The sequence below is a fragment of the Stegodyphus dumicola genome, chromosome X2 (assembly GCF_044657685.1).
Source record: "Stegodyphus dumicola isolate Sdum_Otavi_A_Nest chromosome X2, ASM4465768v1".
NCBI classification, from domain to species: domain Eukaryota; kingdom Metazoa; phylum Arthropoda; class Arachnida; order Araneae; family Eresidae; genus Stegodyphus; species Stegodyphus dumicola.
This window is the reverse complement of record NC_140781.1, coordinates 158,373,795-158,385,308: the sequence shown is the minus strand read 5'-3', so window position 1 is coordinate 158,385,308 and position 11,514 is coordinate 158,373,795. Positions and strand designations below refer to the sequence as shown.

At 32.7% G+C, this 11,514-nt stretch overlaps 1 protein-coding gene across 10 annotated transcripts in view; it reads right to left on the bottom strand.

Moving 5' to 3' along the window:
* Nucleotides 1-572: 572 nt before the first annotated feature.
* LOC118183397 (nipped-B-like protein A) overlaps nt 573-11,514 on the bottom strand; it is an 83,459-nt gene continuing 72,517 nt past the window's right edge. For all 10 annotated transcript variants that reach the window (XM_035352920.2, XM_035352919.2, XM_085809837.1 and 7 more), the window contains one exon: nt 573-11,456. In XM_035352920.2, coding sequence (XP_035208811.1) covers nt 4,742-11,380 — 6,639 coding nt within the window. In that variant the 5' untranslated portion in view covers nt 11,381-11,456 and the 3' untranslated portion in view covers nt 573-4,741. The remainder of the gene's footprint in view (nt 11,457-11,514) is intronic.

Sequence of the window (11,514 nt, the reverse complement as noted above, 5' to 3'; positions counted from 1 at the left end):
TACTGAAGAATAAAAAAAGCTTTCATTACATGAAATTTTTTTATTTTTTAATGCAAATAAATATGTCTTTTTTATATGAATAAATATTATGCAAATATTAAAATATTAGCCTGTCATTTCATATTTTCTTAAATTTTAAAACATTTCTGGTTATTAGGGCATTTACTTTATATTTATGAACCCTACATATCCCAATTAACCAAAATCGACCACATTAAAATGTATAATAAATTAGTTATTTGCTAATATTTTCAACATATACAACCTATAAAAATGGTACTAAACTGAAATGCTATTTACTAAAATTTATGTGAGAATAGAAATCATTCAAAATCCATGAAATATAATTCCTATTTTGACAAAATAGTAATTTATCATAGGTAAAAATGTTAACTTCCTCTTCACAAAAATTAAGCCACATATAACTTATTTCAATTTTAAAATTTTAAACAAGTCTTTTTAATATTATAAAATTAAAACAATAATGGCTTCAATAAACTACTTTACACATGTCCCAGTTTCCCTTCTAAAGGAGCCAAAACAAAGAATTTCCTAAATGATTTGCTTGGGTCTTTTGTCATACATTTATTTTTGTACGTTATTTTATTATGAACACAATTATATACATAATATATATATATAATTTCATCTATAGATACAAATACACATTCATAAATTTTAAAATTCATTTTATGTACAAGGCATAGTTTATGATTTCAGATCAAGTGAATTCCTACAATATACCTCCTTTTTTTTTTTTTTTTTTTAATACATGAGTAAAGGGATGAGAACCTGCAACTGTAGAATTTGAGTATCCAATGCAAATGCTACTGTAATAAGAATCTCTAAATTTCCAGCACAGCAGCAATTGGCAACTGTGCTAAGACATTTCTCTTAGCTTCTATTTATAGACTTCTCAATAGTTATATAAAATATATAATAATGATAATATTTACTTTTTTCTATAAATATAATTATTTATAAAGACAAACAGAGCACAACTGTTAAAACACATTCATTTGCATAAGAAAAGTTGTCCTTACATGCTATTTACATTACACGTAACATTTAAATTTTGATAACAAAGCTGCAAATTAACATAACCTATTTAAAATTAATAAGATTAGTTTTTTGACAAACTAAGTTTTGTTGAACTGAAAAAAAAAAAAAAAAAATGTCCTGATATGGTATTAAAAGAATTGTTCTTCATCATATTCTCATAAAAAATAATGTTAGGGCTGCATCTGCCTTATTTCTGCAGAAAAACGAACAAAATGAGCTAATTGTCCATATATGATAGCTCATGATTAAAAATCAAAAGAACTTGTAACACATATGTGTAATTTAATAAAATGTTGAATTTTTTTATTCGTTTAGAAACATTAAAGAAATAATCAACAGTATGTTTTCGTTTATTGCTAGTCAATATGTAATTAAACTAGAATGGCATTCAATGACATTAAACATTCAATGACTATAATGTAGAATGGATATTTTAAATAAATGTATCAAAAGTACTTTTTTTTAAAGAATTTACTTCAAATTTATAAACAATTCTTAATACCACTTACTTCCGCACTCAGTAGTCTAACTTTAGAAAATTTAAAAATAAAACCAACAATTCAATAAAAAGAACATGCTTATTGCTTCAATTTAAGAAAACTATGGAGTCAAGAAATGCAAAACAGAAATTTTAGCAAACCTTAAACAGAGCTGCCTTAAATTTCTATTTGCATTTCAGGGATAACAGGAATAAATTGCAACTAACTTTTAACTTCATATTTTGCTGTGTATCATATTTATTTTCTAAAATCAAACCATACTGAATATTCAGAAAATTTTTTTATTAAATTTGTTTAACAAGACCCTGAGTCGAAAACTAAGAAAAGACATGTCTAAAATCAGGTATCTAAAACAAAGATCTCATTAAAATTAATACATGTGAAAATGCTATCTTTATACACCACGTTAAAAAGCCATGGACATGTTACACAACATATGATTTTTTAATTAACTACTGTAGATCTAGTTTAAAAATAAGTTATACAACATCCTGGTATGTGTTAATATGTTAAATTTTCACCTAAAATAAACTGAATTTCATATTCAGAAAATAAACTGAATTTCATATTCAGAAATAATTTAAGTTTTCACTGAAAGATACCATTTATTCCAAACACATTTAATTGGACAGTTCAGCAAGGCACAGGTTTTGTATATCGTGCATATGTAAAAAGAGCGGGACTGTAATATATGGATTAAATAAAAAGAGATCATATCTCATTGTACCCTACATTGGCAAAAATTCAATTAGGCTAAATGTCAAAAAATTCAAATATAAAATAATGTTTGAGAAGTTTTTTTTATTATTTAGTATATCAGCAACTGAAAGACTAAGATACACCCAAAAAGTTTTTTAGCCCATTCATATACAAATGTTTATGAAACTTCAGTTAGCTTTTCAGAAAATGCAGCACTGCTGAAAGTCAGTTAATGGTGCATTAAAGTTAATGCTGTATTAATTATGAATAGTGTTCTAAAGTTTAAAAAAACTCAGCTTTACATTCAGCTTTTATGGCAGAGTGTAAATTCTGAAACAAAAAGACACTTGGCTAATTTAAACTAGTTATGCCACACATTTCTAAAATGATTTACTTAAAATTTTTTTTATTTTACAAATAACATAAAAAATAATTTACGTCAAATATTAATTCATTAATGGAGAAAAAATATTTTAAAGTCTCTTTATAGACATATAAATACACTAGTTATGGAAACCATAAACTTTAAGGAAACAATACATTCATCTAGGAGGAAACTAGAGACCACTTCGATGAAAATCTAGAGTACTTGTGAACAAAAAATCTAAGCTGTGAACAAACAATTTGTTAAATATATTCCACCGTGAAATAGCATCATAAAATTTTAATTTTTAAAACTAAGAAATAAAATACTTAAATAACCATAAAAGAATGATTATAAGAATCTGAATAATGTAAAATTCTGAAGTAAAACAAAAGCTATGTTACACTGAAATGCAAATGAAGCAGTCAATTTATATCACAGTTTTTTTTTTTTTTTTTTTTTTTTTTTTAACTCTAGTTGAGAAGTAAGGAAATAACATGAAGTTTAAAGGAAACCAACTAAAATGGCTTATACATTGAATACAGAAATTAACAGTATTAAATTATATTTTGAAATTATATCTTAAGAACTTTCAATATAAGCATCATCAAAAGTACAAAATCTAACGGTTAGTTATCTGGAATTTTTCAAGACAGAGATGTAACACAAGAAGTAAACACAAGTAATTTGCATTAACACAATAAATAACGTTCAAGATGTTAATAATTCAAAGATAATTTATACGAAAAACTCAAGGTACAAAGAAAAATGCAGGTAAAAAAAATAAAAATAAAAAATAAAAAAAAAAAGGAGGAAGAGGAGGAATTTTTCTTTTTTCTCTTTATTTATCTTTTTTAATTTACCCATTTTGACATTATTAGCAGTAACTGAACATTAATGTTCCTATTTAGGTTGGTTTTGAAAACAAAACTGAATATAAATAGCTAATACTATACCACTAAAAATTAAAGTTACAAAACTTTTTACCCCCTTCCTTATGTTTGCTTGTTCAAAGCTGGCAACAAATCGGCCACAAATACTCAGATTAGGTTTCGCCTCTGTAGTCACATAACAAATAGTCGTGTGGTTTCTTTTTCTATAAGTATATTCAAAAATTGTTAAAACTTTGAAAACATAAAACAATGTTCTTTTTTTTTTTTTTTTTTTTCTTTTTTTTCTTTATCTTATCTACAAAAATACCGATTCCTGCCAATTTACGCCTCTTTGGTAAGAGTCACATTATGAATAAACAGTGCATATACTGCTTTGGAAAACTGGCAGGTTTTTCTTTTCTTGTCATTATTTTATACATGACCTGGTGAAATAGTATAATTAATATTTAATACATTACTAACTACATTCATTATAAAACTAAAAATAACCTTATAACTTACTTTTTTTTGTTACAGAAAGCAGCAATAACCCCATACATTACAATAACAATGTATTTAACACTGTTATGCTGCTAAAACTGGTCAGTACAAAAGAATGAATGTTACATTTTTGTGACTTACATTAAATTACAATGCCAAATATGTTTATGTTGAAGAAATGATATATCTGTTGTTTTTAATTAGTTAAAATGTTTGTGCAAGTAACTTTTTACAATGTGGAAACAACAGAAGATAGTTTATATATTTGGAAAAGAAACACGGGGAAAATATGGCATAATGCATTATTTATAATGACTGTAAATTAAAAATCTTTTAAAAACTGCTGCCCAGCTAGCCAACAGACTTTACAGGTACATAAAAACATCATGCTGATGTTATCCCATAAAAAGTTTTTCTTTATATTCTGTAAATTTTATGAAACAAAGCATCAATAATAAATAAGTTACATCACTTCATACTTTATGATAATACCCACACCTTCTACCAGATAGGCTATTCAAAAGCACTGTTAAAATATATCTGAGAATGCGGGAGTTCATGGTTTGTGTTCACTTGACAAATGGTGCAGCTTTTGCAGTGGCAACGGGCCTGTTACTGACAGGTTCTTACATGCTCGCTGTTAATACCACAGCCTAAACCTCTTAAAGAGGAGCACTGAGTGTAACACAGAAAGAGGCTTGTGTGATTTTAAAATATTGGACTGAGATTTACTACAAGTCCCATCACGAGGAATCCATATAATCTGGATCATTGCCGGAATCATCCGAAGCTGAGTCTATCACCCGTTTTCGTTTCTTTTTGTGCTTCTTTTTTACTTTTTCTTTAGGTGTTTTAGGTGATTTTCTATGACACCGACTGTGAGAAGGAGATTTACTCTTCCTTGATATCACAATCTTAGTTTTCTCCAAAAGAGGCTGGGCTGGTTTGTTTTCACTATCATTGCTTTCATTTGTTGCAGTCTTTTCTGCAGAATTTGGAACAGCCAGAGCTGCAGTAATGGACGCTACAGGTTTAGCCTGATTGTCCTCATCATCATCATCATCTGATGGATCTATTGTTAACATTAATTGCTTGAAGTGGATGTACTGTTGAACAAGCTCCTGCCTACCCTTGTCATCCAACTTCCCCTCCAATTCCTCACTTTTAATAAAATCTATAACTGTTTCCGGATTGAATCGAACATGTGCTTTACGATTTAAAGGCCTTTCATACACCTTGGCAGCCTCATTTGGGGAGTACTGTTGAATTTTATTATCAGTGAAACCATACATTTCTTTCAGAGTTTGTTTTAGGTACAGAAGTAATACACAACCTTGGGATGCAATAATGCATTCTTGTAAAATCGTTGTATCTTCCGGAAGACGTTCTAAAATTGCATCAAAATCATCATCATCTTCATCATAATCATCTGCTTCAGGATTTACAGGATTCTGTTCCGTATTCTGAGATGTCTGCCTATTCAACAAAGACTCTCGAAATGTCTGCAACAAATTTGAACCAGAAACAGAAAGCATAATATCTAATTGATGCATAATAAACAGAGGTTCATCTTGTGCCATATATGGAAAATATGCAATATTATCTGCTATATACAAAAGCTCTGTTAATGGTGTTCTTGCCTGTTCATCAAATAATTTTAGCAATGAAAACAGGAAAGCTCTCCGACTCTGTCTAGTAGATCGCATCACAGAATACAAAAAACCATTTCGGCTTGCTGGAGCATCAGGATTACGAAATCCACGGAGAATTTCATTTTGGTTCTGTATGAGCTGCTGCATTTTAAATGACATCCGCACACCCAACATTGCTTTCATCTGAATAAATCCTGGGTATTTCTTCTCAATTTCTTGAAGTAACTGGTCAGCTTTAGTTCGAATAACAGGACCATCATCCGAGCCAAGACACACTAAATATGGTACTATTTGAACAGGGTGTACCAAGCCTTGCCCAAGAATAAGCTGAATTACTTGGAGAGCTGCTCTACGCACAGCTATTTCAGTATGCAGCACACACTCAAGTATTTGTTTTAAATAAACTTGGATAACTGTACTTGCCATACCAGATGTTACATCACCCATTTCTTTTAAATCCTCTGTTTTTGATGTTTTGCTCCATTCTGCATCCTTTTGTATCATTCGCATTTCTTCTTCTACAAGATAATTGGTAATATTTTTCAAAACTTGACATTTTAACACAGATGATGCAACAGGAGATGTAAGGAGATAGTGGTACAGAGTTTTAACCTCTGGCCCTAACATAAATTCATAATGTCGAATCATAATAAAGCCAAGTCCTGTTAAAGCTTTTAAACGTATATCCTCATCATCGTGTTGATTAAAATAGATAATACCTTCAAAAACACGATCTTTGAGAGAAATTTGTCCATTTTGCTCAGACCCAGTATCCATGGCATCAAAATCAAAATGACGACAAAATAATCCCACAGTATAAAGGGAGCGAAGTAATTTTGGACGCATGGATTTCAAAATCTCATTGTCTGGATTTTTCTCATACTCTTTTTTACACACTAAAAGAACAACAAAAAATTTTTGGAAACAATCTTTGACAAGCTGGTGGTTATGAGTTACTCTGTTTACAACAGCTCCTAAGCAACTAACACAACTTGGAAGTAAGCCCATATGCTGACGAAGAATTAGTTTTACCATATCTTCTTCTATTTGTGCCAAAAAAGATTCACTTGGATGCTCTATTAGAGGAACAACCAATTCTAAGGTTTGTGCTACATTTTTTAGAAGCAAAAAATCAGAATGTGTATTGCATTTCATACTTAAATACGGCTGAATGGTTGTAGCATGTGGTACAACGAAAGGTGGATAAATTTTGCTAAACAAATGTAGTGTAGATAAACATGCTACAAGATGTGGGCTAGCTCCACCATCCACATTCTGAGATGATTCTTCCAATTGTAAAAGATTTTCTACCAAACAATCAACAATTTGCTTACATGATTTCACAACAGATTTATAATTACTGTCTTCTTTGTTTTTTAAGAGATTGGTAAGTAATTGTTCGAACCATTCAAGCCCTGTGTCTCTACATGCTTCAACAACATGTGTAATATTTTTTACTTTCTGAAGTATTCTGTCAGGTTTCTTATCAGAGACAGGAGTAAACCACATACTTTGGAAAACTTCTCCCACTAATTTTTTAATTCCATCTTCATCATTTACACGTCGAATTATTTTAACACATATTTCAGGAGTTTTAGGGAAGTCTGGTTGTTCTAAACATATGTCCTTTAAAATTTTGATTACTCTCTTGCGTACACTTACACCAGTGTCAAGTATCCTAGCTGTAAGCATTTCATAATATTGACTTATGAGCTCAGGACGGATTAAAATAAATTTGCCCAACAAGTCAACAGCAGCTTCTCTGACACTTGTTGAATGATCCAATAATCTGCCGTGCACACCTCTCTGCATATCAGATCGAGCTAAAATGCTAGGATCAGCTTCAACAACAAGAGTGAGGCATTTCATAGCTTTTGTTCGAACAGCTACAGCTGTCTCACTAAGCACTCGTAGAATTTGTGACAAATACAAATCAAAACTTTTCGAAAAATGCCGAGTAGAGGCTAAATATTGAGATATTAATTCTGCAGTTTTATAATCAATATGTTCTTCTTCTTTCATATTAACTTTAGGAGGTTCTTCCCTTTTAATAACAGTTAACAAAAAACGTTTTCTCTCTTCAGCTAAAGCAAGTACTTTAGCATTTACCTCATCATTTTCTAATTTGGATTCCTCTTTATCTTTTTTTTCTTCTTCTTCCTCCTCCTCCTCTTCTTCTTCTTCATATGTTACCTGAGAAGATCTCCTCCTACTGGTCCGTGACCTACAAGGCTTATTTTTTTTTCGAACTGTCTGATCTGGTTTTTCACTTTCTTCTTTTGGAAAATTTAAAGATTTATCACAATGCTCAATTTCAGAAGCTGCATCTTTATACCACTGAGCAATATAAAACCGTCGAGAAAACTGAAGGGCTGGGTCACTCGCCGCATTGGAATCAAGATACTGGAGGAGGGCCTTCTGTAATATTTGAGCTTCATCCCGTTTAACCAGTTTCTTTTTGTTTTTCTTTTTACTTTTTGAAGGGCTTAGTTCTGAATCATCACTCTCAGCAACTATTCTCTGAATAACATCATTTATCATGTCCTTACGATCTTGACTAGTAACTGCATCTTTCCGTAAACGTGCTGCTACCACTCCAAGATAATCAAGGGAAGCAACTCTAAGAGTCATTTCCATAGATTTATTGCTGAAATTCCTTACAAGAATTCTTCCTAAGACTGTAAGGAGGAGTTCTGATGCTGGCCATTCTGGTTTATTAACAGTGCTCAATAAATCTTGAACAAAATTCTCAAACAAAGGGCGATAATCCATTTCTTCATTTTTCGTCCCACATTTTTTTAAGAATACAGAGAGAAAATTTATTGCTGTTTTCACTGATGCTTCATAGGATGTGGTAATTAAAACATCTTTATCAATATACACTTTCTCTTTAGTATCGGTATTTTTAGTTCTATCTTCATTAGCTGAGAGTTCTGATTTAGGATCCGGCTCAATTTCAGGTAATCTTACGACACTATGAATTAATTGCAGTACTAAAGCAGTAAGCATCTGAATATTTTCTTCGGAGTTTAAGCGATAATTTCGAAGACTTCTTTTACTGGTAGGTAATCGGGCTATTGATGCTAATATATCTTCTAATATGAGTTGCCTGTGTTTATCATAACGTGCAAAAACAGTTGTAACCAAGCGAAGAGCATTTAACTGTAATTCACTTATGCCTTCAACAAAAAATGGACTAACACCTAAAGTAGAGACCTGCAAAATTATAGTGTCAGTTAGTGTTTGTAATTCCAATAATTCAGCTAAAAGACTTACAGCTTCATGTAATTTGTTATATAACTGTAAAGTAGATTTTTCTTTAACTCTGTGAGCATGAGCTCTTTTTTGTTTAATATTTCCAGCATAACCATCTTTGGATTTTGGATCAAGTCTGTAAGCTGGATCAAACACTGGGAATACGGTATTTTGAAGCTGATATTTCAAAAATAGAACAATTCTTTCAATGACATCCTCCAAAAAGACCTTCTCTGGCATTTTTGGAGATGTCATGATGTACAAAGCAGTTAATGAAGCATCAGCACTTCTCATTACCCTTTCCATAGTTAATTCTAACCACAAACGTGCTTCTTCTTCATCTTGTTCTTCCATGGTATGAACAGGAAGTAATTTTGCACCATCTACAATGTTTCTTTCAAGGATGGCAAGTAATCGAACTAAACGTTCTGGTGGAAATTGGTTCATTGCATGTAAACGTTTTAACTTGGCTGCTTCATTACTTAAATCTTGTAATTGACCCAAAGGAATAAGGGCTTCTGCAGCACATTCAGCATCTTCATCTATCACAGCAGAAAAATCAATATCTTCCATAGAATCAAAGATTACATCCACAATACGAGAAAAATGTTGGTAGGTATTTGTATCCATTAAATCTTCAACAGATAATGGCTCAGTTGTTAACTCTTTCTTTACTTTTTTATTTCTTAACTTCTTTGCCTTAGGTACGGATGGAACTGGAGTTTCAGAAGGAGATGCTTCTTTGTAAGAGTCATCGCTGTTTTCATCTGCTGAACCAGGGGATTCAATATAGCTTGTTTGTTGACTGATGCGTCTCCTTTTCTTTACTCTTTCACTTAGTGAGCTAGTATTATTATTTAACTTTTCTTCTACAGCACTTGAATTTCTTTTCACTCCTTTGTCTTTCACGACTTCGGAGTTTTTCCGCAGAGGGAAATATTCATTATTTCTACCTCGCCTACGTGGTGATGTTTTGTTATTGGTATCAGGCTCTTTGCCTGAAGATGATCTTCGACGACTACTAATCTCTGAAGCTTTGGTTTGTGCTGATGGTTTGACAGGCTCAGGAGATGAAGTCACTTTTTTGCTTTTTATTGTAAACTGCCTTACACTTTTTTGAGCTAGAAGCTGGTCTTCAATGCTGAGTTTTGAAAGCACAACAATAGGTTCAGTTACAGACTTCCGTCGTTCTTCTACATGCCCAGTGGGTGTACACACATTGTCATTTGTGTCTTTACTTTCCAAATGATTTACAGTTTCAATTTCAGTATGCAGTTCAGATGCAGGCACAGGTAATGGCTGAATATTTAATTCCTCTGCAGCCTGTGGTAAATTATTTACATTTTCTTTTGCATAGCAATCAGGCTGAGAAATATCAAAGGAGTTATTTGGTACAGGTTGCCACTGCTCTAGAACTGGCTTTTTTATGCAGTTTGCATGAGGTGCAGCAGGTCCAACAATGACACTTGATGAATTAATATGCTGAGGAGTTGAAGATGACGAAGAAGATGGAGATGACAAGGACACATCATTTGGATTATTTAAAGGAGAAATAAGTGGTGAACAGTTTGGTGCCATATTGCTCATAACCTGCGCAGAATTTAGAATGTGGTTTTCTGTCCTATCGTTTTGTTTTGCACTCACTGCACTGAGATCAACCTCATCCACACAGTTCCCATTACTATATGGATGAACTGCAGGTGACGGCTGAGGTACATTGATAATATGCTGACTGACAAGTGGAGAATTAAACATCTGTGGGCTCTCTTGTAGACCTGAGGCCAAGGAATCACCAGTTCCTTGAGATATAGCATTATGGTGAAGAGGGGCAGGATGCTGTTGCTGACCAGAAGAAGCCACTGTATGTGTATATGGGGTGTATGCCACAGGTGATTTTGGCGGCACTACATTTAAAGTTTTGTTTTGTACAATTCTTGCACTCTGTGGTGTTGGTGGAGGCTCAAGAGGAAAATAATTTGGACTATTGCCTTGATTTGGACGAGGCTGACAGGGTGAAACAGCAGCAGCACTGAATGTGTGCTGCTGAGGATGCACCGGAATATTAGTACATTGCCTCTGTAACCACTGTCCTGGAGGGACATGGTGGTCACTACTTCCACTTTGTGGTCCATGTACTGAACCTTTAAAAAGGCCAGGATTTCTGCCAAGCAAATATTGAACAAGCTGTGATATTTGTCCACTATGAGATCCACCACCATAATAACCATCTTTGACTTCAATATGATCTGTTGTAGTGCAACCCAGAGCATCAATCAGAGGTGGGATTAGAATAGATTCCTGCGTACTAAGCAGCCTTCGAGCCTCTTCGGAATCCCTCAAGTGGGATAACAAACTCTGATGCCCAGTGACACCGGGTAAAGGGGTAGGAAGTGGCAACTCAAGGAGAAGATCAGTCAAACTCTGTATACCAGCTAATGTAGTGATTGGTACACTAGGTCCTTCCCCATTCATCATGACTCAAACATGAGGAGATCAGTTCTATCTGCTGATCATTTTGTAGCAAAAAACTTTAGAATTCAAGTCATGAGGCCTGAAATAAAGAGAAACAATATAATGAATAACATTTTAAAACCTTAAGACAACACTAC